Consider the following 26,540-nt stretch of genomic DNA (forward strand, 5'->3'; position numbering starts at 1 on the left):
AGCTCCCGGACAGGCAGCAGTGCCCAGCCCAGTATCCTGCCCTGACAAGGGAACAGAGGACACATGGAGGTCCATGGTCACAAGACCCCGCGGCAGAGCCAGGGCCATCCCAGTGCCACCCACTGCTGCCCGTCTGCCCTCACCCAGCCTTCGGCTCTCCATGGCACAGGCCTGATCCTCCTCCATGATGCTGAGGCGGGTGGTGCGGGACCAGGGCCAGGTCCACTCCCAGGTCTCCACTCGCCCGTTGCCCAGCCAGTAGGACTTCTGGAAGGGGAAGTACCAGGGCCGTGGCAAGCCGAACATGCCTGCAATCACATCCCCTATGGAGTCAGGGTCAATCCCGCACCCGTACCCCACAGGGAAGCCACCTGAGGGCCAGGGCAGAGCTTGGCACGGGTACGGGCATGGGCTTGGAGGTTCCCCCAGCTCAGGGGCATCGCTGCGGGGGTGGGGGTGCTGCAGGCGTCCTGGCGAGGTGGGCTCAGGGCAACGCTGCTGGGCTGTGCAAGGAACCAAAGTCCTTTGGGCTGGGTCTGGCTCAGGCTTTGGTTTTACTAGGAAAGCAAAGGAAGCAGGAGAGCCTCCTGCCCAGGCGGCCAGCGAGGGGGAAGAGTGCTCCAGCCGTGGACACTTGGATTTGCTACAGCTGGCCGGCAAACTGAGACATGCAACTGAAGATCTCCAAGTAATCTGCTGGTGTCACCAGTGGGTCAGGGCATGCGGGAACGTGACCCTAACAGGACACACACGGGGGACCCTGAAGGCACATTGTACCAAACCCCACCACGTCAGGGCTGAGCACCGCCAGGAACCAGCAGCATCCCCAGGGAGGAGGCTCCCGTAAGACCAGAGGTGCCCTCATGCCACACATACCCGGGTGCACGGCCTCGATGTACCACGTAAGCACCCCATACACTACGGCATCCACAATCAGCATCATCATAGACAGCAGGAGGTTGAAGTCATCTCCTTCCACGGGCGACTGGCTGAAGGTGTGCCACTGGATGCCCACACCGGCCACCTCATACAGAGCAAAGTACTTGGAGCCCAGCCCAAAGGCTGTGGTGGACATGAGGGACTGCGGAGAGGTGGAGGGAACGGAATGGGATGTCACCAGGAACCACTGGCCAGCTCCAGAGGAACAGGTTAGGGTGAATTCCTACCCAGTGCTGCCCCACCCAGCCCCATGGAGATGTTCCCTGCCCCGGAAGGCACCAAACCCTCCGGAGATGCCTCCAAAGCCCCATGGGGAGCTGGTTCATACAGGGAGAGGTTTGCTCAGGGCTTGGTGACAGCATGGTGGCCCGTGTACTGGACATGGGGTGCCCGAGGCAAACCTGGGGCCAAGCACCTCCCCAGCAGCTGCAGCCAACTCACCGCGATGCACTTCTCAAAGGCTGTGATCTTGTCATGTGCCACCTCCTCCCGGATGGCCACGTACATGTAAGGCACGTAGCTGAGGAAATAGATGATGCCACCGCAGGCAGAGGCCAGCTTGGCCTTGGAGTAGAGCACCGACACCAGGAAGCTGCAGGGAGGACAGCGTCACCTCTGATACTACCCCAACAGGGCTTTCCCCCCACCATCCTATTTTGATGGCATTGAGGTGATAAACTGGATCCTCAAATCAGCTGGCTGGAGGAGCCTGTGCCCCTCCACCACCCCTTGCCCACACAGCTCCCAGCACCCTTGCCCCACGGCACAAGGACCCCGGTGCTGGCCATGCCCCCTCACCACACAGAGCAGACCAGGCAGCTCACCAGAACATGATGGTGGCTACTGCATAGATGGCAAGAAAGAGCCAGATGATGAGGACATCGCTGTGCATCAGGACCTTGCCATACTTCAGGATGGCGGTGAGTGCTGTGACAGAGATGGATAGCTGGACGAAGCCGGTGATGAACCAAGCCACCCAATGCACTGCGTTGTTCAAGCCCATCATCTTCATCACCTGTGAAGCCAAAACTTTTCAGCAGGGCTGTCCCCTACCCTGCACATCCCTGCTGCCTCACTCGCTGGGGCTGAGGGAGCAGTGGGCAGCACACCAAGGGGTCCCCCAGGGGCTACCAGGAGCAGGCAGGCCACAGCACCCTGTGCCAGGGTGCCAACAGGCTCAGTTGCCTCTGGTGCTTGGGCAAGGCTTGTGCCCAAGACACTCTGAAGGACCAGATCAGCCCAGGGATGTGGGATGTGCACCCACCCCAGCTCACACGCCCCAGAAACGTGGAGAAGGTGACCAGGGATGCAACGCAGAACTTCGAGCCCACAGATGCCAGTTCCACCCCAGGGATCTCTCCCATCATCCCCACCTCTTTCAGGCGATGCTCCTTCTCTGTCACAATGTGCTGAATCATCATGGCCACCGAATAGACCCAGGAGATCACCATGCACAGGGGCATCATGTGCTCAATGACGAAGAGGAAGCTGGTGGGGTAGAGGAAGAGAGAGGAGAGCTGGATGGTGGCACCACCACAGGACCTGGAGAGACCCTGGGGCACAGGGCAGCAGAGGGGCTCTCCCACTGGCCAGGGACAACCAGCCCTCCAGTCCAGCAGCATCTTAGTACCCTGAAAGACCTTCTCCAATGAGCCCATAGGTAGCGTCCTGGAAGGCAGCAGCTACAGGCTTGGCCTGGTACCCTGCCTACCCTGCTGTGGATGGCGTCCTACCCACCCTCCTGTCCTGGAGGGCTGGAGGCTCTGGGACTTCCTCCAAACCACTGTGTTCAATAACCACCAACAGACCAACGTGCCATCCATTTACTACACTCCTCTTGTTCTTCCCAAGTCTTTTGTCCTCCAAGACACCCCACAGACATGAGTTCCTCACTTCAGCTGTGAACTGGGCACAAAATCCTACCCGTGCTTGCCTAGCCTGGTGGTCCAAGGAACGGGGCTTAATTGGTTGCTCATCACTACCGCTGTCACCAGTTTCTCTCAGGCCCCCAAACTTGTCCCCTTTTCCCAGCTGAATTGTCCCAGTCTGCAAAGAGAAGGTCCTGCCCCTGCCTACCCTGCCCACACAGGTGTTACTCACTCGTCCCGGGTATAACATGGGTACGGGAACATCTGCACATAGTTGCCGGGCTCCACCACGTCATGGCCAACAAATGTGTTGATGAGGGCACGCTCCATCATGTCTGGGGAGGAGGAGGAGAAGACAAGTTGAGTGGGCAGTGCGGGCAGGGGCCAGGGAATTGGACAGCTATGGCAAGGAGCTGGCACTCACCCTGGATCCAGACGAAGCCATAGAGGAAGTAGAAGCGGCCACCAGTGTTGGGGCCGGGCCGCCAGTATGCCCGCCGGATCTCGTTGGTCTTCTCCGTGAAGCTGGAGTTCTGTCGGATCTTGTACATGACATGGGGGGGCAGCGAGCCGTCCCTGTTGGTCTGGAAGATGACGCCTGCAGGCAGCGGGAGAGGCAGGGAACCCGCTGGTACCACGGGAGATGGTCACACCAGCTGGCCCGCAACAACGGGCAGCGTTCAGCGTGTCCCAGCCAAGGCGCCATGAGGGCTGCCATGGATGAGGAGCGTGGGCATGGCCCTGGCATGGGACGCAAGGGCACGTAGACAGCAGGCAGCAGTGGTGGGAGAGCCAGGGCAGTGGCAGAGGGCTGCGCCCGGCAGGGCTCGGCCAGGGGCAGAGGATGGGTACTGCAAGGTGCTTGGTCAACTCATCCACCCAACACATGAACCAAGGGAGCCACACCCCAAAGGCAGCGGCTCCACAGCTGGAGCCCAGAGCACAGCTGGAGAAAGACATGGCTTCAGGGACACCCCTGCAAAGGGGCTGGTTCGCAGGAACATACTGGCAAAGACTGTGACGTTGTCCTGGTAGGCTTGGTTCAGCGTGTAGTTGACGATGCTCTCCTCATCTGGGAAACCTTTGAAGATGTCCACGCTGACCTAGTGGGAGGGGAAGGCTGGTGAGACCCCGCTGCCCCAACAGATCTAGTACACAGACCCTACACACGATGCAGCATGTGCCACCCACACCCACCCTGCGAGCCCCTGAACCCGATGGTGCACCAACACCATTGACATCCACCCCAAAGCTCCACTGCAGAAGCCACAAACTTCTCCAGGGCTCCCATCCCACAGGCATAAAGAGGTCTGAGTGGACCTGACCCTGCAGCTGGGTGGCGGGTGCTGCTCCAGCACTCGTGTTCCCACCAGCGGCCATAACCTCACCTTGGCCATGAAGTGGACCCAACCACAGGCAGCATTGTCAATGGTGTCCAGCTGCTGGAGCAGGACGCTGGCATTGGGCAGGGAGAAGTTGCCGTTGAGGAAGTTGTGGAGAACGTCGCTGTCGGAGACGTTCAGGATCTCTGGGTGTTTGTGGAGGTCAGCAGTGAACTGGGACAGAGAGGGAGATATAGGAGGGAGAAGCTGAGGTGCACCATGCCTCTCAGCCCCCTGTCCTCCCCATGGACACAGACAGGACCCAACATTCCTTCTGGGGACACGGAAGGGACAGCATCCACCCTGCACAGGGAACCAGCCTGGTCCTCACAAGAGGAGGGTGGGCACCCAGGAGCTTCACATGAAGAAGCCATGAAGTGCCTGGGGGCAGGACGTCCCTTTCCCACCTCCAGGGAGGGAGGGTCCCCACCACACTGTCCTACCTGCTGGAGCCAGCGGATGCGCCTCTGCAGCCTGCCCTCCTCCAGATAGGCACGGATCTCAGGGGAGATGTTCAGCCACGCCTTGGCATAGTGGGTGACATTGCCCACAAAGGCAAAGGTCTCGTTGGCCTGGGAGTGCGAGGAAGGTCACACAGTGGGAAGAAGCAGGAGGCCCCCTGTTCCCCAGGACAGCTAGGAGCCACGGAGGTGTCTGCCCACCTCCCAGCAGGCATCGCTACCCCAGCAAGGGCCAGGGCAGCTGCCCTCCTCCTCCCCGCTCAGCCCATCTGGGCAAGGAGGTCCCTCCCCAGCGGGTCTGGTGGAAGGAAGGATGGGGGTCCAGGCCCCTGCACCCTCACCTTCAGGATGACCTTGTCCACTTCAGTGCCCACAGGCGCGTACAGGATTTTGGGGTTGCTGGTCATCAGGTGCACAAGGAGACCCAGGTTTCGCTGCTCCTTGCTGGTGAAGCCCAGCGAGCTCATGTTGCCCTGCTTCAGTGCCTCGGGCTCGATCGTCCTGCAAAGGGGGCTCCGGCTGCCAACCCTGCTCCAGCCCCAGCTCCCCTCACAGCGGGCAGCCCCCACCCCTGCCTGCGAGGGGGCTTCATGCTGACCCCCGCGCCAGCACGGTGCTCCCCAGCACAGGGAGCTTCCCCCAGACATGGCACAAGGATGTGGCGTAGCACGCACCTCCTGTGTGCCCTCGGGGGACGACCAGGACGCTTGGTCACTGGCAGAGGCAGGGTGGGCTTTCCCACACCCCCATCCCCATCAGAGAACACCTGGACCCAGCCCCCTCCAGCCCCCAGGGCTCCTACCGGTTGTTGCCACAGAGGATGGGCTGCAGCCCAGCCCAGAGCTGCACAAATGCCGAGAACTGCCCCTGGGGGTTGTCGCTGCTGGCCGGGCCATCCCTGGCACCCTCCTCCTCTGCCGTGGCGTTGCCAGACGTGGCATTGGCGCCTGCCCAGCTGGTGCTGTTGGCAGTGGGTGCCGGGGCTTTGCTGGCACAGGCTCCCTTGGGCAGCAGCTTGGCCAGCGCTGAGAGGATGTCCACGTCACGGAGAACCTTCTCCATCTCCACCAGGTCCTCCAGGAGGGCGCGGAGGCGGTGCTGGGCAGCTGTGCTGTTTACCTCATCCAGCTTCAGCTGCAAGGACAAGCAGGCAAGGGGTTACCACAGACCAAGGCAGACCCCAAGTGGCGGCGACATGTCCACTTTCTTGGTGAAAAGGCTCAAGCTGTGCCCAGCTGGGGCCCTGGACTCATTGCTGTGCATCCATGGCTATCAGGCAGCAGGGGTGCAGGCAAGCGCTGGCAGGGTCTTGTGGGGGGGCTTGTGATGTCCCCCAGGCAGGAAGGGTGGTCCTCTGTGACCGCAAGGGACACGTCAGGCTCAGGTAGGATGAGGAAAGGAACCTCAGAGCCAGCTTTGAAGAGCTGTGCTCTCAGGGACAGCAGCTTGTGGGGACATGCTTGGAGGATGCTGGAGACACCCAGCCCCGTCCAACGGGCAGCGTCCAAGCAGGTGCCAGCAGGGGGAAACATCTGGGGTCCCGCCATGGGACTGGGCAGGGGGTGCTTATGTGGGGTAAAAGGGTGATCAGGAGGGGTCCCCACACAACCCTATGAGTAGGGAAACCCTGCTCAGGACCTGTCCCTGCCCCACAGCCCACCCCACAGCCGGTGGGAGGCACAGCCCGCAGCCCTGCTCTCACCCTGCTGACGATCTTGGGGGTGTCCAGCTGGTCCCGGAGCTCGGTGGCCAGCTGGGCAAAGTGCTCCCGGCGAGCAGCCCGGCTGCCATTGCAGGCCAGTGCCCGGTACGCCTGCAGCAGCGGCTGCTGCCCGGGGGCCACACGCAGGAGGCGACGCAGCCCCCCCGGGCTCTGCTCACATGTCAGCTGCTCCAGCACCGGCCCGGTGAAGAGGACACCCTACAGGACAGGGAGCCACGGGGGCACAGCCCCGGTTACAGGGGCACTGTCGCAGTGCCCACCCTGGCAGAGCAGCTGCCCGCTCACCCCCGTTCACCCCACGCGGTGCTCACCTCCATCTCGGTGACAAAGGCTTGGGGACTGTCGGAGGCGGTGGGTACCGAGGCAGTGCTGGCAAGACCCAGGGCCTGGGAGAGCAAGTGGAGCAGCACCGGCCGGTGCGGGGCTGCCGTGGGGTCCCGCAGTGCCCTGTGGACCAACCCTTCCTGCAGGCTCCTCCAGCCGCTGGGAAGGCTCTTCTGCAAGGGGACCATTGGGGTGGCTGGTGGTGGTGAGGCTCCCTGGGGTCCCCCTCTGTGTGTCCCCCCAGGCACACCTGAATGTCCCCACAGCACCCATGTCCACAGTCTCAAGGGGAGGGGAAGAAAACCAGATGTGCAGATGGGGGGGAGCATGGGTGCCCCGCACCCCAGCCACAGGAGGGAATAATCCCCCCTGCTCTCCCCAGAGCCACTGCCTAGGCAGTGCCATCACCCGCTGCAGTGGGAAACCGAGGCACAGGCACTGCTGTGCCTCAAAGCACTGGGGGAACCGGTGGCAGCACCGGGATGGGACCCAGCCATCCCTGCTCTGGCCACCTGACAGCATCCCATCACATCCCCTCTGCCAGGACAGACACCCCCAGATCGCCCTGTGGTGGGACACTGAGAGGATGTGGAGGATGAGCTCTGCCCCACCAAGTCCCTCACACGTGGTCACACTCCTCACCTCCAGCTGCGTCATCTTCTCACGGGGCCCAAACCCATCCCAGGGGTATCGCTCATGGGTCTCATCAGGTACCAAAGGAAAGGAACCGAAAAACAGGCGGTACACCTGCACCAGGGACGGGAGCGGGGCTGTCGAGCGTGCTGGGAGCAGAGGCACCCGTTTGCCCAGCAATGCCCCAGCATGGGTGGCAGGGCAGGATGAGTCCTGGCTGGGGGCCCACTGATTCGCCGTCGTGGGTCTGGTGGTCAGGGCTCAGCCTGGCTCAGGACATACCCATTCACCAGTGCAAAGCCCAGCCCTGCGGCACTGTGTGGTCACCCACCTCCCAGAGGACATCACCCACCTCCCAGAGGACATCACCCACCTCCCCCAGGTCAACGCTGGAGCCCAGGAGCAGCTCGGCTGTGCTGTTGGGAAGGGACAGGTTCTGTGTCAGGAAGCGGTGCAGCTCGCCCCGGTCCTTGGCCGCCCACGCCAATGTGAAGCTGGATCCTGGTAAGGAGCAAGGCGGGGGGGGGTCGGAGCAGCCCACCAGCATTGGGGACATGGCACAGCCCCACCCGGGGACATATCACAGCTGGCCCTGCCTGGCACGCAGTGACGTGGGACAGTGGCAGGGCGCTGCCACGTGCCATCCCATCGCTGGGTGCCTGGCGGGTGGGCATCTCCACCCCTGGCAGTGGGGGGACAGGCAGGACACAACCTACCTGCTCGGCTGCTGAAGTGAGTCTCCATGGAGCTGGGCTCGCTGCTGCTGAGTGCCTCCAGGCGCCGGCGCAGCGACTCCAGCTCCTCCTCCAGCCCGGGGTGCTGCGGGTCAAAGAGGCTGCTCTGCTCCACCGCTTCGCTGAGGTGCTCCAGGAGCTGCGTCACCCTGCGAGAGCCCAGCACCACCACGGTGACAGGGACAGAGGGATGGGGACACTTTCCACAGAGCTCTGGCAGGGGATGAGCCCCCTGGACACACAGGGCACAGCTGCCCCAGGAGCTGCCCTGGCAAGGGCATCAAATCCACAGTACTGGGGCGCAGAGGAAAGCCCCAGAGGCTCGAGGTGTCCCCAGGGGCCACCTCTGTCCTCCTCCCAGCACCAGGGAGCCCACAGGGGAATGGGTCAAGATATCTCCTGCAGCCCGGGGACACAGCACTCTGCACCCGAGCACTTTGGGGCACACAGGCTTATGCCTCGTCCCCAGTGGGGCAGTGCCGGCACGGAGCGTGCGGGATTGCGGGACGGGAGGGGGGAGAAGCGTGCGGGATGGGAGGGAGGAGAAGCGTGGGGGATGGGAGGGAGGAGAAGCGTGGGGGATGGGAGGGGGGAGAAGCGTGGGGGATGGGAGGGGGGAGAAGCGTGCGGGACGGGAGGACTCAAGGAAGGACTCACGTGGAGTTGGAGTACTGCAGGAAGCCGAACTCGTCGCGCTGGCCGTCAGGGCACAGGGACTGCATGACGGGCAGGATCCCGGCCGAGGTGAGCGGGGCCGCCGTGTAGAAAGCTGGAGCCAGCAAGAGAGCGCAGAAGAGGCCAGGAAAGGTGCGGGCAGGGAGGGAGGGGGGGGGCCACCAGAGAGACAGACACTCAGTTCAGAGAAGCGCGCGCTGCGCCCTGCAAGCCCCGCAGGAGGTTGGCAGCCCAGGGCAGAAGTCTGCAGCTTTCCCACCAAAGTCATCCCCGGCTGATGGCTCCTTGGGCATCTTGGCAGCTCCTGCCACCCTGGCTCCTGCCCTCTTGGCCCTGCCCGCTCCCCCTGGGTGGCAGGTCCCTCCCGCCCCAGGAAGACGCCGACTTCTGCCACTTGGTCCCAGACCGGCTGCCAACCTCCCCTGGCCTCTCTTGTTAGTAACCTCAGAGGCACCGCCGAAACTCCAGAGGAAGAGGAGGAGGAGGAAGAATACCACAGGGAAAACAGAGCTGTCACCCGCAGCTGCCCAAGCCCCCCACCTGCCCCCTGCCCAGCTGCCCCGACGTGCGGCTGCTGGAGGTGGGTGGAAATGGAGACACGTTGGGGTGGGAAGATGGAAGAAATAAGGAGCAGCAAGGGGACGGCAAACCTTCCCCCACCTCTGCCCACGCTGAGCCATCGCCCCTGCCAGGGTCTTTCCACGTCCTTCCCCGGGGCAGGCAAGGGGACCAGAGGTTGTCACTGGGCAGTGCTGGCAGGGACGCTGCTCTCGCCACCCCAGCCGCTGGCCCCATGGTTAGAGGTGGGTCAGTGCTGTTAGCACGGCTGTGACGGGCAGGGGCTGGTGAAGATGGGCTTCTGGCAGGAACAAGGGACAGCCCAGGGCAGGGATGGGCGCGGTGTGGGACAGGCCAGCAGCCTGATGGGGTGGCAGGACAGACAGCAGTGGCCATGCCATGCTTTGGTGACAAAGCCAGCGCATGGGTGGCATCTCGCTGGCCTCCAGGGTCCTAGTACTGCCATGACCTGGCTTGTCCCAGCTACAAGGCACCAGGACAGGGACCCGGTGGCAGTGCAGGTGTGGGAGCTATCTTCATCCCCTTGGGGACCAGCCCAGGAGAAGCACAGGCAAGACTAGGTGATGACAGGTCACCACATGGGTGCCAATACCCGGTAGGGTCCACCCCAGGAGAGCCCTCTGCAGCCCAGGAGGCCAGGGGCATCACTTCCAGTGGCCCCAGCACCGCCAACCCAATAGGGACAGCACCAACTCAGTGGGGACACCATCATGGGCCAGTCCTAGCTGGGCAGCCCCCGGGGAGGAGCAGGCAGGGGACACACTGCGCTGCCCAAGCTCATCTTCACCAGCCATGGAGGAAGACGACGGGGTTACAGAGGATTAGGCCAGAGTGAGTTGATCCAAACTGGGCTCTTTCTCCCCAAAATACATGGCTGGCACAGGCAGGGGAAGGGGGGGAGGCACCCACCAACCCCACCAACTTACAGACTGGTGCATGCAGTAGAGGCATGGAGGGCAGGCGGGCAGGGGAGGTGGTGGGAAAGAAAAAGAAAACGTGAGCCAAAAAAGAAAGAAAGAAAGAAAGAAAGAAAGAAAACAAACAAACAAAAAAAAAACCACACAACACAGAGCACACGTCAGGAAGCAGGGCAGCGCCTGCCACCGCCTGCAGCCGGACCCACGCTCGCAGCTGGGCTCTCCCTCGCTGGCATGTGCTGAAACACAGGCTTGGAGATCCTTATGTTGGGTCACCACTGCCGCCGGCCCCCAGCATCTCCCCCTGGCGCCACCGTGCCACCCACACAAGGGCACCCACCAGGGTAGGCATCCCCCGGGACATCCAGATGCTGGTCCTGGGGAGCCGGCAGTCCCACTCCGCCACCTCCTCCCAGCAGCACAGCCCACAGGCACCAGAACCCACAGCTCTGGCTGCACATCTCCAGGAGTCCCCAGCTCCAGTCCCATCAATTTGTCACCTTGCCAAGGGCCCCAGAGCCCCCCCCCCCCCCAGCCAGGCACGGGGCTCCACTCTGTGCACTTTCCATCCCAGCACGGTGAGGAGCTGGGGAGCCCTTCCCAGTGCCACCCCCATCTGCTTTTTGAGCACTCAGGGGGATGGTGGCTGTCCCAGAACCATCCAGCTCCCCCTTCCCCCAACAAAACGTCCCTGCTGACGGCAGCCACAGGCTGGTTGGTGCTGCCAGCCCCAGGGGAGCCGCCCCCAGCTGGGACTGACCCTGGCTTTCCAGCCCCCCTGTGTCTGCCCTGCCAGCCCCCAGCTGCAGCCCCTGCCCAGCGCCACGTCCCCCAAAAGGCCCCTCTGGGTCCCTGCCAGCTGTGGTGGCCCGCACCCCCAGGCTGTCCGTGGGGGGCTGGAGCAGCTCCCTAGAGCCTCAGGATGACCCCAAGTGGGGGTACCCCGGGCACCACCCTGCTGGCACTCACCTTCTTTCACAGGGATGGTTGGCTTCTTCTGCCTCAGCCCCAGGAGGATGAAGAAGAGCACCAGGGGAATGAAGATCTCAAAGGCCAGCACCCACTGGGGATGACACAAAGCAGAGGATCATGACATCCGGCGACAGGACCAGCTACCAAGGAGGAACGTGAGCAGGATGGGGGTCCCCAGGGCTCGGGTGCAGTGCAGCACCATGCCCACGTCTTGCTGGTGGCACCATCACAGCTCAGCCAGAGGCAAGCAGGTCCCTGGGCACCCAAGGATCTTCTTGCCCCTGCCTGCTCCATCCTGCTCGGTGGGCACCTCAGGACAGGAGAGGGTACCACAGAGGGGATGGATCCCTACGCCAGTGATGCAAACAGGGTGCTGGGGCTTGAGCCCAGCCTCGACAGGCCACCGCGCCTGGGGCTGCCCAGAGGAGATGACCCCAAATCCTGATGGATGCAAAGAGCTGCAGGCCCCCATCCCAGCAGTGCCCTCGCAGCTACTAGCTGCCTGGCATGACATGCCCCTGCCACCTGTGCCACCACTGCATCCCACCTGCGGGGCCAGGCAAGAGGCAGACCCCAACACCATCAGGGTGAGGTTTGGGTCAGCCAGGCCCTGGCACCAGCTCCAGGTGCAAGCAGTGAGCAGTGGAGGGGGGGGCTGGCACCCCCTCCGTGCCCTTCTAGAAGGCTACAGCTGCACAGGATTTCCACCAGCAGCATATGGTAAATCACAGCAAATCCCCAGGAATCCCTGACCCAAATCGAACAGGCAGCCCAGGCTGGGTTCCATGCCCAGAGGCCCTGGGGATGGGCATCAGCACCTTCAGCCACCAGCAGGAGCAGGCACCCAGCATGCTGCCAGCACAGCCACTGCTGGTTTGCACTGGGAGTGCCCCGGCCATGTCACAGCCCCGTTGCCCTCACTTCCAAGTGGAGGGAAACTACTGTAGGTGGGGAAACTGAGGCACAGGGTGAGGTGAGCCAGCCTCAGCTCCCTTCAGACCCCAGGCTGTCACTGAGACCGTGGAACCTGCTGCCACCACAGGCAGGACAGGCCCCAGCTCTGCTGCTGGGAAAGTGCTCACTACAGAGCCAGCAGCTCCCACCGAGCTCCCGCACCAATCCAGTCACCCACAGTGACCAGGTGCCAGAGGGGCATGCCAGCAGGGTGGCAAGAGAGAGCTTTAACAGGGCAGGTGGAAGGATGCAGCTGGCAGCCGGTGACAGGATCAGGCCCTCCTGTCCCCAACCGTATCACCTCCGTGCTGGCCTCACACGGGAAAGTCACAGCAGTCCAGCAAACGGCAGCGAGCAGAGGGATCCCGCACCCAGACCCACGCCGGCACGTGTCTGCAGCACTCCTGCGGGCACCATGGGTGACAGGGCTGTGGGACAGGCATGGCTGCACCCACGGGTGTCCCCCGTGCTGCCCTCCCCACGCCCAGAGGTGCTGATTCTGGGGGAGGCAGAGACCAGAGGGAAAGGCTGGAGGCAACGGGGCCAGCAGATGCCCCAAGGAGCAGTGCCAGGGGATCCCCATCCTTCCAGCACCACCAGTCCCAGGCACAGTCACTGGTGGCACTGTCCCTGTGCGAGGGAGGTGACAAAGGACACCCCGACTGCTCTGCCTGCCCTGCCACTCCCTGCCTGCACCCCCCACCCCCACCCACCCCTGCCTGTTTACCAGGCGGACAATCGTGCCTCTGTGCCCAGGCGCCTGTGGGACCATCCAGCCACCACCACCCCGCGCCGTACCAGCCTCCCTTGGGGACTGCCGGGTCCTTGGTGGCAACAGGAGGGACCTGCTTGTCGTAATTAATTTTTTTTTTTTTTTTTTAAGCAAAAGGTCATTGACCTTTTTCTCAACTCCATCCCCTGTCCCCAACCTCCCTTGCACCACCACATACCCCAGTGCCAGGGCAGGCTGTCACCTGCCACCAGTACCCAGGGTGACACAGTGATGGACAGACGCGGCAGCAGAGTGGGGCTCACCAGCCTGCCCCTCTGGTCCCCAGGACTGCCCCTGAGGGGGCTTCCCAGGTGTGGGGGAGGCCAGGGCTGCCCCACAGCCGTAGTGGGACAGAGGCACCAGCATGCAGCAGGGGGAAGGGATGCTGTCCCAAGGGAACCTCAGCCCCCTGGGGTCGCGCCAGCTGAGCACCTGCCCAGGGCTCCCCGAGGTCACCTGCCTGTGCATGACCCATGTGGACAGCCAAGGCCAGACCCAGGGGCTGCTGACCCCCTGCCAAAGCCTGGCTGCCACCCCCTCTGCCCCTGGTCACACTTCTGCTCAGTGCAAGTTGTGCCTGTCACCTCTTGTCCCACTGCCACCAGCCCCCAGAGAGGGCATGTCCCCACCCCTCATCCCCTGCCCAGCGGCCCCAGCATGGCAGCCCAGGGACATGCCTTGGGGAAGCTGGAGGAAGAGGAGGACATTCCCACTGGGATTTGCCAGCAACTCTCCTTGAACTGGGAGCCCAAGGAAAGCCAGAGTTCTCCCCCATGCCAGCCCCACGGTGCTGTGTCAACTGAGCATCAGTTTGCTAAGCCGATGGGGACACGCCGTTGACAGCACTCCTGCACCAGCACATGGCACTGGGACATGGCCACCCTCCCACCAGCACAAGGTGCCCAGCCTGAGCACGGGTGGGACTGTGCTGGCAGCTGCAGTGCGGAGGAAGGTGCCGGCCCCCCCGCAGCCCCCCACCGGCCAGGAGCTCTGCAGGCCTGGCAGCTCATGGCCACCCACCCTCTGGACCACCAAGGCCACCAATCGCTCTGCAACAGGTGCCCCCACTGCCACCCTTCGAGCCAGGATTCACAGGGACACTGCCAGACGCTGCCTCGCCTGGTGCTGCACCGTCCCTCCCCCACACCGGCTGCAGGCAGCGAGGGGGCAAAGAGCACCCTGAGCCGGAGCAGCACCCGATCGATTCCTGCTGCAGGAGCCAGCACCATCTCCACAGAGTGCCCTGTCCACCAGGGATGCTGCAGCAGAACCCCACCAGCAGGTTGAGCCCCACCAGTACCCCAAATTTCAGCCTTTCTTATTTTGGATGCATCAAGATGCCCCCCCAGCTCCGCTCCCACCAGCCAGGGAGAAAGGGGTAGATAACTCCTTTGTGTGGTGGGAGCTTCCCAGCTCTTGGCCAAGAAGCTGAAGGCACAGATCCTGCACAGGGCAAAGCAGCCACACCGCTGTCCAGCTCTCCCCTGCCCCAAGTGCATCCTCCCACCCACCCCAGGGCCCCCACCATGGGAACCCCACCAACACACTGCGACGCTGAAGCACCACTGGGAGCCTCAACTCCTGCTCCCCGGTCCTCCAGAAGAGCCCTGAACCACCAACATTTCCCAGGGTCAAACAAAACCTGGCAGCACACTTCATCACCAGCACTTCAGGACCAGCAGCTCCTGCTGCAGCCACCATCCTGTCCCACACGTGTGGCACAGAGAGCCCCAGAGAAGGCGGCTGAACACCCTGAACTGTGCCCGCAATAACTTCTGAGAGATCACCTATTAATTCTACATCTGACATTGGTATAAACCGGCTAACAAAAGTCATCAAGGAGCCCATCCCTTAAGATACACACAGCTGAGCTCAACCCACATCCCGGCAGAGCCAAGGTGACACAGGCGATGGCACAGCCTGCACCGCCTGGGGTTGCCATCTGCACCCCAAGGGACTCCCCATTCCCTCCACCGAGGGCTGCTGATGCTGCTCTGCTCAAACCTCCATCATCCCAGGGTTCCTGCCTGAATTTCTGCCCTGGGAAGAATAAAATCACAGCCAAATCCCAGAGCAGCCCCACGAACAGCTCAGCCACACCGGGCAAAGTCCGACACTCTCATGGGCTGGGTGCAAGACCCTAGAGAGGCATCACAGGACAGTGCCCAGCATCACCCGCACCAGGCTGCAGATGAGCTTGTCTGGTGACCAAGACTGTTACAGGAGTGGGTGACACATGGCACCGTCGGTCAGGAGCACACCCCTCTCAAAGGCCACCAGGTCGCACAGCCTCCCTGTACCCACCACCGCTGCATCCTCAAGCGGACCAGCCAAGTCCTCACCAAGCGCCTGCGGACAAAGTCTGTCCCAAAACCACTGCTGCACCTCGCTGCAATGCTGCTCCCCAAACAGCCCCTGGTGCCAGGGGCAGCGGGGACCCCCCCAGGGCCACCAGCTTTCAGAGGCAGCGCAGGGGACTGGCCCCATCTCTTATACCCCAGCCCAGCATCCTCAGCCAAAGGTGAGCTGCCTGCTCCCCACCCCACAGCACTGGGGCCACATTCTGCACGCTGCTGGGAGGGAAGCGCACTGTGGCCATGCACCCATGCCCGGAAGCACAGTGCTGTGCCAGCGGGCAGCTGCTGGCAGGGCAAGGACAGGGCACACACCAGGCTCACTGCGTGGGACCTGGGAGAAGCCCAGCAACCCCCAACTCTGACCCCTCTGGGGTGAACCCCCAGCAGGGGAGGGGTCTCATGCCTACCCCGCTCCCTCTATTCCAATCCCCTCAGCCTCTGCCTGCTGTGGACCAGCAGGACCAGCCCACTGCAAAACAGATCTGGTTTTGCTTGATGAAACATCCAGCTCTGGATGAGACCAGAGCAGACCTGTGCCACGGGAACCCCGATGAAGAGCAAGATACGGGCTGATGAGGCTGGGATCTGGCACAGGGCCTGACTCTGCCCCGGCCAGCAACAGCAGCTCTGCTCTCAGGCTGCTGGGAGAGGGCGGCGCACCCTCAGGAGCGGGCAGGATGATGCCCCCTGCGCAGATGCAGAGTGCGAGGTGACTTGTATGCAGCAGGAGCACAAGGAAGCTGATGACACACATGGGCACACACATCACCCCCGGGCACAACTGCCTCGGGGGCTGTGCCAAATGCATCCACGAGCACCTGTGGCACCCGGGGCAGCTCTGACCTGGGCATGGGGCTGGTCCCCTGCAGGCCCCATCCACATGCAGCATCACTGAGTAGGTGAGGAGGCACTGGTCCTTCCCCTGCCACCCTGCCTGCAGCAAGCAGGGCACTCCAGTGACAGTCCCTGCACATGGGGGGGACCAGGCATGGGCTCCTCATCCTCCTCCTATAGCTGCAGCTTCCAATGCTGCACCCCCATGCTGCCTGTGGGGCTGGGGATGCTCAGGCAGAGACAGGTCCTCAAAAACCACGCACACCCCCAGCCTGGAAGCCCACCAGCCATGAGGGCCAGGTTGGGGCCAGCTGCAGATGCCAGGGCACAGCTCATCCTCACGGGCAGGGGTCCCTAGCACACCAGCACCGGGCAGTCTTTTGCCATAGATGTGCAGCTCTGCTCAGGGTAGGGAGCAGAGATGACTCAGCCGAAGAGCATCATTCCCCTGGCCCGTTTTGGGGGCACAGGGGCTACCCATGTAGCGGGCACCTGCCTGCAAGGCAGGCCTTCGCCCACCCAGCCCACACCCTCCCCTGCCCGCCTCCAGCCCAGGCTGGTGCTCCGGCCAGCGGGACGGCGGGGGGCCGATGGTGGCGAGGGAAAGCAGGCAGGATCAGGCCTGCAGGATATTTGGGAGGGGGAAGAGGAGCCAGCATTGCCAGCTCGGGAGCAGCAGTTCGCTACCCTCCCCCACCCTCTAAAAATAACTGGCTCCCTCGGCACCCAGCGCACCCATCCCCCTGCCTGCGCCGCTGCCCGGGGTCCCGCCGGGCCGCGGGTCCCTCCCGGGGGTCCCGCCTGCCCCCCCCCCGCAGGGCAGCCCTGCACAGGAGCTGCCAGGCAGGCCAGGCCGGGGCTGGGTGACGCTGAGTGACACGGGATTGGCGACCCCGGCAGGGAAGACACCGTCCTGCCTCCCCTGCCACCCCCGGGACGGGGAGCAGCCCCCCGGGAGCCCCCAGCTCCGAAGGTGGGAGCGGCCCCTCTCCAGCCCACGGGGGAGAGGCAGCTCTGACCCACATATGATTTGGAAACCTATTTATAGCCTGCAGATACCGAGGGCTGGGGGAGAGCTCGCCCCCCCGCTGGGGCGGCTCTGGGGACCAGGGACAGGGCTGGCAGGTGCCCGGGGTACCGGGGACACGAGAGGGGGCCGTGCCGGGGAGGGAGATGCTGCACAGCGCGGAGGGGCGGGTGGGAGGTGGCATCCAGCCCCCGGCCCCGGCCTCCTGCAGCGGCCCCCACGGGCACGGGGTGGGAGCGGGGCAGGGGAGACCCAACTGTTGCTGCCCCACGACCGCGGGGGGGGTGGGGGAGGGCACGCCAGGGCTGAGGGGGCCCAACGTGCCGGTGGCCGGGCGCTCCTCGCCGCCCCGGGGCTCACGCACGGACGGTACCCGCGCCCCCTGCAGCCCCCCGCGAGCAGATACCGCACCGGCAACGGGGGGCGCGCAGCGAAGAACCCCGACCCCCGGCGGGGGGGGCGACACACAGCTGGCTGCGCGCCCCCCCCGCCGAGCTTCCCCTGCTCGGCGGCCTCGCTGCCCGGGGCTGCGGAGGGGAAGGGGGGTGGGGGGAAGCCCGCCGGGACCCCCGCCGGGACCGCCGCCCCCGCGCTCACCGGGCTGCGCCGCTTCAGCGTCACGTTCTTCCAGAGCAGGAGATGGAGCTGGTGCAGGAACCCCATGGCCGGGCCGGGCCCCGCCGCAGGGGCCGCCCCCGCTCGGCACCGCAGATCACCCGCCGCCCACCGCCATAGCCCACCGGGCCGCCGCCACCGCCTTTGTCCGCAGCAGGCTGGGAGGGAGCGCCCCGGCCTCCGGCTGCAGCCCCGGCCCCGCCGCGCCTGGCCCGGCCCGGCCCGGCTCGGCTCGGCCCGGCCTTGCGCAGCACCACCCCCCGCCCGGGGCCGCCCGCCTGCCGCCGCCCCTTAAAGGCACCGCCGGGGCACGGCTGCACCTCCCGGCTCGGCTCGGCACAGCACGGCACGGCACGGCATGGCACGGCCTGGCCTGGCCTGGCCTGCCTCGGCTCGGCACAACACGACACGGCACAGCACGGCACGGCCTGGCCTGCCTCGGCTCGGCTCGGCTCGGCACAACATGACACAGCACGGCCTGGCCTGGCTTGGCTCGGCTTGGCACGGCACAGCTCAGCTCGGCGCTGCACGGCACGGCCTGGATCGGCATGGCACAGCTCGGCCTGGCTCGGCCCGCCCCGTCCCCCACCCCCTTCAGGGTCTCGGGGCGCCCCTGCAGCCCCAGCAGCTGTGCCGGACCCCCGCGGGTTCACTGCCAGGCGGGCTCTCGCTGGTGGGTGCCGCTTCTCCCGGGGAAACCGAGGCATGGAGCCCCCCGGCGCAGCGGTGGCCGCTGCGGCACGCGAGTCTCCCCAGGGAGGGGCCGCCCCGGGGGGGTCCTGCCCCGGGGGGGTGCTGGGGCTGGGAAACACGCGGGCCCCTTGCCTGGAGCTGCCCCTGCACCTCTATGAGCTGGAGGTACAGCGGGGTCACCCCTTGCTGAGCCCCTCTGTCGTTGCCCCCCCCCCCCAAGATCAGGCTTGCTGTGGGGGTCTGTGTGCTGTCCCCCCAACGCTGGCTGCCCTGCTCAGCCCCGGCTGCCCGCAGCTCCTGCCTAGCTGTCCCACAGGCAAGTGGTGGGGTTGGGGTGCCCACATGTGTTCTTGGAGGGGACCAACCTGCCTGCAGCAAGCTGTACCCACAGCCCAGCTGGGACTCCGAGCTGGGAAGGATGCCCTCAACAGCAGTAAGCACTGAACATGGCCAGTTCCCATCCGTCCTTCCTTCCATCCCTCCATCCTTCCATCCATCCTTCTCTCCCTCCCTCCCTTCCCCTGGGCCTCTCCATTTCACATCTGTCCCCCCCTCCCCGCTGCCCCCCTCTCTCCTGCACTATCTTTAACCATCTCTGTCTCTGTGCTGTTTTCAGGGCCAAGTGCAGCCGGCAGGCCGAGCTGTGAGTAACCGCTCAAGCTGTGAGTAACCACTCGGCTGCTCCAGCCCCAAGTGGTGTTGCTAAGGGTGACTGCGTTTCGGGCAGGCTCGGTGACAGCTGCCAGCGCCCTAACAAAAGCTCCCCTTGTCCTGCCACAAAGTGCCATTATTCACAAAACTTCTGGGCGAAACATTGTGTTGAGGTGAGGGAGGACAAGGGATGCCCAGGGGATGCGGTGGTGGAGGAGGCACCACGTGGGCCCCGCTCGGTGCCCTGGGGAGGCTGTTCTGGAGGGGCTGCCGGGTGACGGGCAGGTGAGCGGGCAGCAGAGCTCCTGGCATCAAGAGGAGCCAGGCAGAGGGTGGCTGGGGCTGGCTCGGTGCCTTTCCACCTGCACTTGCTGGCATGAGTAACTTGGGAGCTGCTGCACCGGGATGACCCTGAGGTTTGCTGGTGTTTTCTCCAGCTTGGAAATACTGGGGAGATCTGATGTCGAGGTAAGCGGGGCTGTGGGGGTTCAGCCCGGCTGTCCAGCCCTGAACCTTGCTCCAGCAGTGGTGGTTACTTGGTCCCTGGGGAGGGAGGGATGCGTGCACCCTTGGCTCCTCTCAAGGGATTGCACGTAGGTTGTCCCCAGCCCACACCTAGAACACCTCAAAACCCCTGCTCTGCAGCACAGTGGGTCCCCAGCTTGGGGGGCACCGCAGAGAGTCTCGTGGGTGGGACTGCGGGTGATGCGGGCTCAAACCCCCCACCTGGGTCTCCTTCCTCCTGCCGCCCCTGGGTGGGTCCTGCTGCGCTTCGCTGTTCTTCTGCTCGGCCTGACCATGAAGCGTCACGAGGTACCAGCAAGAGACAGACCCAGCAGAGTGCCATGGGGCAGCACAGCCCCCAGGACCCAGCGGCCCATCTCCGTGGATCTGGGACCCTGAAGCCCCAGGGAACTGGTGGCCCATCTCCTCCCTGAACCCTGAGCACCTCTCGGGACTTCCTTGCAGGGTGGCCAAGCTCCTCGAGCTGTGTGGGGTCATCTGCAGATGGCAGCAGCCACCCACGCAAAACTCCCTGTTCGGTGCTGGTGAGGTCAGGTGTCACCCCATGGTGCCACAGTCTGGCCCTGGGTGCTGGGGGCTTCTGCCCAGCCCACCCAGGCAGGGCTGCCCTGGGTCCCAGGCTGGCTCAGAGCAATTAGGCAGCTCCAGCCTCCGCCACTGTGCTGCTTCATCCCTGGGCCACAGGGGTCGAGGTGTCTGGACCCACTGGCTGGAAGTATTCCACAGGGCATCGTCCCTGCTGCTGGGGTGCCCTGGGGCAGCACTTGGGGCTGACAACTGCGATTACTGGGGAAAAGCTCCCTCCTGCTCCACCACCTATCCTGCATTCCCCGTGGAAACCTTGTGGCCAGTGCTGTCCCCAGTGCTGTCCAACGGAGGGGAACAAACCTGTCCCATGTCTCCCTAGGGGAGAAGGGGACAGGGGCAGGGATGATACTGGCAGCTTCAGCCAGGCACGGAGCGCTGCCTGCAGCTGGCAGGGTTGGGGCAAGCTGTGCTGGGAAGAGTGCCCTGTGGGCTGTGCGGTGCCCGGTATCTGGGCTCTCAGTCACGCAGGGGAAGAAATGCAGCAAGGGGGTGAGAAAAGATAACAGGAAACAGGGGACATGGCTGGGGAGGAAAAAACACCCAGCCTCTGAGCTGCAGTTGGCCTTTGAGGGCTCCCAGGGCGGCACTGAAACCGCAGAGCCCTGCTACACCCCGGCACCGTGCCAAAGCGCTGTGCCCAGCCGCTGCCTGGCCCCGTGCCCTGCCACCAGCACTGTGCCCATCCTTGCTCCCAGGAGCCGGGCAGGCAGCGGGAGCAAGGGTGCAGCAGGGAGTGCAGACCCCAGGGGTGCTTGAGCAGCCCGAGGACCCCCAGGGAACAGTTTGGGGCCCCACCGCCAGCTCTGCGTGTGCCAGGGCATGCCCTTGCCAGCTCTAGGGACAGTGCTGCATGCCTTGGCCCCCCCCCCCACCTCCCTCTGCCTCAGTTTCCCCATTTATTTTCCTCTGCCAGGGCTTTTGGGGAGACTTGGTGCTCAGACAGCAATGCCAGGAAAGAAAACAGCCAAGTGTGTGGCAATAGTGGGACAGGGGCAGGTCCAGAGCTAGGGTGCAGGAGGCAGCTCTCCATGCAGGTGCTCCCAAGGTATGCACTCGCCCGCTTCCCCTTTTGGCAGAAAACATCCCGGCCAGGGCAGGTGCCTGGGGCCTGGCAGCACCGAGGAGCTGCTGGTGCCACTTTAGCTGATGGTTTCAAGATGAATCAGTGGGAGCCAGCGAGGCTGGTATCCTGTTTTCAGTCAGGCTGCGGGTGGCAGACAGGAGGCACCTTGGTGAGGCTGAAGGCAGGGCCCTGCCTGCACCTGTCTCAGCGCAGGCAGCATTGAACTCCCCAGCACGTGCACCCAGGCAAGGCACCGGCTCCTTCCCAGCACCCGCCAGGATGGGATCAGCCATGGCCCGGCTGTGGGCACAGGTGGTGCCAGTGGCAGTGCCAGGCAGAGGCTCTGGGCCTGAGCCCCCCCCTCCATCCCCACCAGCTCTGCCATGGGTGGCAGCAAACACCAAGGAAGCGCCTGGTTCCAGCCTGAGCCAAATATGAGCATCTCGCTGTTCAGCTGCTCTTGGGTGATTTCAGAGCAAGCTGCATGTGCCAGGAGGGCACAGCTGGACCCAACAATCATCATCATCATCATCATCAATATATTAATGATGTCAGCAAAAGAGTGTTTGTGGGGTGTGCTTTGGCAGAAAGCTGCCAGCTAGCAGAGCTGCCCCATGGGCTCAGCCCAGCCCCACAGGCAGCCCTGCGCAGCCATGGCTCTGGCAGGCAGCAGGAGTGTGTGGGCAGAGCAGCCCGCTGGGGCTCAAGACCCTGCCTCCATCCTGCCCTGCAGGGCTGGGTGCCCAAGGACAGGGTGAGGTGGCAGGGCTCAGTGGTCTCTATTCACTGCCCCTCCCCTGTGCCTCCTCCCTGTCCCCTGGCACCCCTCTGCCATGAGGGCAGTAGCCCAGCTGGGGAAGGTGGCCGGTGTGGACACGGACCCAGCGCCTGCTGGCTTGGGAGGGGACCCTTCTACACTATGGGGAGTGCTGGAGAGCCCTGGTGCACAGCAGGGACATGGGACCATCCCACAAACCTCAAACCAGGGATGGGTACCTTGGGAAACCGCAGCCATGGCATCGGGGCTCTGGCTGGCAGCTGGGATGGGAGAGATGCTTGGTGGAAAGGAGCAATAATTTGGCCTCAATTTCAAAATTGGCACCTGGGAAACCCCTTTGGGGAACTGAAATCACATGTGGGGCCACATGTACCTTCTCCAAGGAGTCACAGCCTGCCTGGCTGGAGGTTGGCAGGGGAAGCACAGGGAGATGGGGCAGGATGCGCAGGCACAGAGTTGTGAGTGGCACCTGCATCAGGAGCCTTTCCTGGCTGTGCCAAGGCCATGGGGCAGCACCTGCCATGGGGCAGGCACTGGGCAACAGCATCCCACGCTGGCATGGGGCACGCACCTGGCCAGAGGGCACGCACCCATGCATGTGAAGCACCCAGCCATGGTGCATACACCAGCCACAGGCACCAGCCCAGCCACGAGACACCCACACATCGACAGGCTGTGTGCTCAGCCATGTAGCACCCACCCAGCTATGTAGCACCCACCCAGCCATAGGACATCCACCTTGCTATGGGGCATGCACCCAGCCACGGGGCACCCTCTTAGCTGTGGGACATGTGTGAGCCACAAGGCACCCCCTCAGCTGTGGGGTGCCCACTCAGCCAGAGGGCACCCCCCCAGCTGTGGGGCACCCATCCAGGCCATGAGGCACCCACCCGGTCACGGGCACGCTCTTGTCCCCGGGGCGCACACCCAGCCATCGCTGCCCGGCCCGTGTGGCACGGGGGAAGTGCCGGGAGCGGGCTGTGCCAGCTGCTGTGCGCAGCAGGAAGGACCCACTGTGGGGCTGGGACGAGGCAAAACCGCAGAAAAGAGGAAGCCCTCGAGTGCCCCAGCCCAGTGCCGGCAGCTGCCTGGGCAGACACACGCAGGCACCTCACATGCCGCCGCACCGGCCCTTCCCTGGTAAGTCTGGGCTCAGCACCGCTGCCTGCTGCGGGGAGAGGGGCTGAGAAACGGGTTGGCTCCTGGCACTGCTGGAGCGGGGTGTCCCCTACCAGAGCATCCTCAAAACGGGAGCAGCATCCCCACTGCTGGGGACCAGCAGGCAGGGGGCCCGAAGCACCGGTGTGCGGTGCAGGGAGCCAGCAAAGCTTTCTCACCGCCCCCTGCTTCAGATGCCAGGTTTTTCCGGAGCCTAATCTTAGCTCATGTATTTCAGCAGGACAGACAGAGCGGGCCAAGGCAGGGAAGAGATTTTTCACAGCAAAGCTGCAGTGGCTGGGGTGGGAAAGGAGGGTACCACTTTCCAGGAGGCTCCAAAATTGTGGAGGAACTGGCACAGCCTTGGCTGGCAGCAAGACTCAAGCAGCCAGCGTGTTTTCAGAGGTTACCTCTAAAGGGAAACCACCCTTGGTGCTGAACACCATGGGTGGGCCACAGGTGATGAGCCCTGCACCTGGGACTGGCCCTCCTGGGTGGGCTCAAGCTGGCGGCTGGTCCTCAGCCCAGCCAAGCATCCCCCTCGCCACCCCCACCACTGCTTTCCATTGCCATCACCACTGCTGGTTAAGCACAGCACCGCCAGCGCAGGCAGACGGGCACCGTGGCTGGGTGAGCATCTTGTGGCCAGGGTTCCCCTGTGCCTGTGGGCTGAGCCCCACCAGCAGCAGCCCCGAATGGCTCCCTACCCACACTGCTCTCCCTGCCCTGCCTGCGGGGCACTGGCCATCTGTGACACCCTGAAAATAAAATGTTTGGGGCACTGAGGCTGCAAGCTCCCAGCCTGCTGGGCTCCCTGCGCCCTTGGTGGCTGGGGAGAGCACCCCAGTTCTGGGAAGAGCCCTGCCGTCGCTGCAGGAGGATGCTGGGGTGAGGGGGCACTGCTTGGGCAGGACACTCCAGTCTGGCCTCGAGCAGGTTTTCAGACTTCCCAGTCACTCCCAGGGATGCTCTGGTCCACAGCTGGGGCCTTGCTGTGGGGTTATTCAGGTGGGACCTGGGGTGTTCACCCTCACCCCTTGGTGCGTGACCCCATCCTGCAACCCCGCAGACACCTTTCTGCTGAACCTGGCTGCAGCAAGGCTGGCTGCATTTCATGCTTGACCTGCTCTGGGCAAAGCAAGAAGGGTGGAGTGGGACGGTGGCTGTTTGTCAGGTGGGGAAACTGAGGCACACAGCAAGTACCAGGGACTATGTCCCTGGTGTATGTAACGGGGAGTAGTGCCAGGCAGTTGGGACAGGGGGGACAGGTGGCTGCTGTCCACCGGCTCTGTACCTCCCTTTGGCAGCATCCCTGTTTGCCCTAGAGATGGGGACCCCTGGGACCCCAGGAGGGTGATACAAAAGCCACTGTGGAGTGACATCAGGTGCACGGGGGACCCCAGAGGTGGGGGGAGGCAGGAGCCAGCAGAGGGGCCAGGGGTGATGCTGGAGCCCAGGTTTTGTGGAGAAGCCCTTTCTCCAGCCCTTCCATCCCCACAGCCTCCCCACCACCCCTTGTCCCTGGCAAGCTGAGCTAATGGTGCTTGGTGGCCTCTCCTCTCTCCCAGGTGTCAGTTCTGTCACCCAAGAAGGTGACAGCCAGCCCAGCAGCATGCCCCGGGCACCACCACTGCCACAGCTGCTCTGGGGCTGGCCCAGCATGAAGGTGGTGGTCACCACTGCGGTGTTTATATCCACCCTCTGGAATTTGAGGTGCTTCCTCAGTGCCTCCGAGGTCTCCGGAAAAGCCCCTAAGCCCGTTGAGCCACTGGTGGTCCTGGTGTGGGAATGGCCCTCAAAGCAGGTCCCCAACATCAGCAGGGACATTTGCCATGAGCTGTACAGCATTGCAGGCTGCTGGCTCACCATGGAGCGACGGCTCCTGGGCCGGGCGGACGTGGTGGTGTTCCCCCACACCAGGCTCCAGCCCGGCAGGGACAGGCTGCCCAAGGAGAAGCCACCAGGGCAGAACTGGGTGTGGGTCTCCCTGGAGTCCCCTTCCAACACTAAAGCTCTAGCGGGATGGAACCAGACCTTCAACTGGGTGATGACCTACAGACGGGACTCGGACATCTTCATTCCCTATGGCAAGCTTGTGCCCAGCCAGTCAGCCACTATGAACATCCCCATGAAGACCAACTTGGTGTCTTGGGTTATCAGCAACTACCACAGGACTCAGAAAAGAGCTGAAGTCTACAAAAACCTCTCCAGGTACCTCCATGTGAACATATACGGGAAAGCAAACAACAAGCCACTTTGCAAGGACTGCCTCTTGCCAACCACATCCAAGTCCAAGTTCTACCTGGCCTTTGAGAACTCCATCCACCAGGACTACATCACCGAGAAGCTATGGAGGAACTCGCTGATGGCTGGCACTGTGCCCATTGTGTTGGGACCTCCCCGGGCCAACTACGAGCAGTTCATTCCTGCGGACTCCTTCATTCACATTGATGACTTTGGCTCCCTGGAAGAGCTGGCCACTTTCCTGAAGACCATGAACTCCAGCCGCTACCGGCAGTTCTTCGCCTGGCAGAAGAGGTATAGCGTGAAGCTCTACGCTGACTGGAGGGAGCGGATCTGCACCATCTGCACCGCCTACCCCAGCCTGCCCCGTGGCCGTGTCTATCCCAACCTGGAGAGCTGGTTCAACACCTAGCACAGGGCTGGTGTGTGCTGGGACCATCAGGGACATATCTGGGTAGGGGATGGAGGAGTGGGGGAGCATGGGCAACCCTCCTACACACCAGGACGTGGGGCAGGGAGGGATGTGAGAACCCCGACCTCTCCTCCCAACCTGGCTGTTGCTACACTGGGACCTTGAGCAACTCTGCGTGACTTAATTTCTTGCAAAATGGGACTAACCCCTCTGCCCCTACCCAACACTGACCTACCTCGCCAGGGTGCTGGCAGGACAAGAGGGTGCTTTGGAAATAAATGACACAGTGCTGCAGAGGGTCTGCCTGTGGCATGGGGGCTGGGAAGGGCAGGGGGCTGGCAGGGGTTCCAGGGTTCCCCAACCTTCCCCTGTGATTGCTTCATGCCCCCCCCAACACCTGCTGGGTGGCAAATCCCTGGTGGCAGAGGCCCCATGGACATTTCTGGCTGGGTTGGACAAGTCAAGCTTGGGACAGCCTGTGGGGTGCCCAGCACCCCACAACCAGGGACAAAGAGCACAGCCCCACCACTTCCCGGCACAGCCCAGCAAGCCCACACCTCCTCCCCCCCCCACCCCCTGCTTTTCGAGGCCATGGGTGTCACCATGCTGGGAGGACTGGCAGGACACCGGATGCTCTCGAAAGCAATCTCAGCGTGCTCAGT

The 26,540-nt window shown here is 63.7% G+C and overlaps 2 protein-coding genes across 4 annotated transcripts in view; one reads left to right on the top strand and one right to left on the bottom strand.

Moving 5' to 3' along the window:
- ABCA2 (ATP binding cassette subfamily A member 2) overlaps positions 1–18,106 on the bottom strand; it is a 33,986-nt gene extending 15,880 nt beyond the window's left edge. For 2 of the 3 annotated variants that reach the window (XM_080402149.1, XM_080402148.1), the window contains exons 1-20: positions 17,749–18,106; positions 11,205–11,298; positions 8,722–8,833; positions 8,047–8,213; positions 7,704–7,831; positions 7,340–7,444; positions 6,685–6,870; positions 6,353–6,571; positions 5,453–5,784; positions 4,992–5,151; positions 4,633–4,761; positions 4,196–4,363; positions 3,814–3,910; positions 3,232–3,405; positions 3,040–3,142; positions 2,313–2,427; positions 1,764–1,954; positions 1,381–1,531; positions 877–1,081; positions 144–308 (exon numbers count right to left, since the gene is read on the bottom strand). In XM_080402149.1, the coding sequence (XP_080258275.1) occupies positions 144–308; positions 877–1,081; positions 1,381–1,531; positions 1,764–1,954; positions 2,313–2,427; positions 3,040–3,142; positions 3,232–3,405; positions 3,814–3,910; positions 4,196–4,363; positions 4,633–4,761; positions 4,992–5,151; positions 5,453–5,784; positions 6,353–6,571; positions 6,685–6,870; positions 7,340–7,444; positions 7,704–7,831; positions 8,047–8,213; positions 8,722–8,833; positions 11,205–11,298; positions 17,749–17,814 (3,067 nt within the window). In that variant the 5' untranslated portion in view covers positions 17,815–18,106. The remainder of the gene's footprint in view (positions 1–143; positions 309–876; positions 1,082–1,380; positions 1,532–1,763; positions 1,955–2,312; positions 2,428–3,039; positions 3,143–3,231; positions 3,406–3,813; positions 3,911–4,195; positions 4,364–4,632; positions 4,762–4,991; positions 5,152–5,452; positions 5,785–6,352; positions 6,572–6,684; positions 6,871–7,339; positions 7,445–7,703; positions 7,832–8,046; positions 8,214–8,721; positions 8,834–11,204; positions 11,299–17,748) is intronic. The other variant, XM_080402150.1, reaches the window with a different exon arrangement.
- Positions 18,107–22,740: 4,634 nt separating this feature from the next.
- On the top strand, positions 22,741–26,172 carry FUT7 (fucosyltransferase 7). The gene is made up of 2 exons (XM_080402248.1): positions 22,741–23,204; positions 24,791–26,172. Exons 1-2 carry the CDS (start codon positions 23,180–23,182, stop codon positions 25,876–25,878), a joined length of 1,113 nt encoding a protein of 370 aa, XP_080258374.1. The 5' UTR covers positions 22,741–23,179; the 3' UTR covers positions 25,879–26,172.
- The last annotated feature ends 368 nt before the right edge of the window (positions 26,173–26,540 follow it).

This window comes from Falco punctatus, assembly GCF_963210335.1.
Source record: "Falco punctatus genome assembly, chromosome: 9".
NCBI classification, from domain to species: Eukaryota; Metazoa; Chordata; class Aves; order Falconiformes; family Falconidae; genus Falco; species Falco punctatus.

What these genes read in the sequence shown, in the direction of transcription:
- FUT7 (XM_080402248.1), top strand. Translation starts at nt 23,180, where the DNA reads ATGCCGCCGCACCGGCCCTTCCCTG. An exon ending in GCCGCACCGGCCCTTCCCTG is followed by an intron (nt 23,205 to 24,790) that starts GTAAGTCTGGGC and finishes CCTCTCTCCCAG; the next exon opens with GTGTCAGTTCTGTCACCCAA.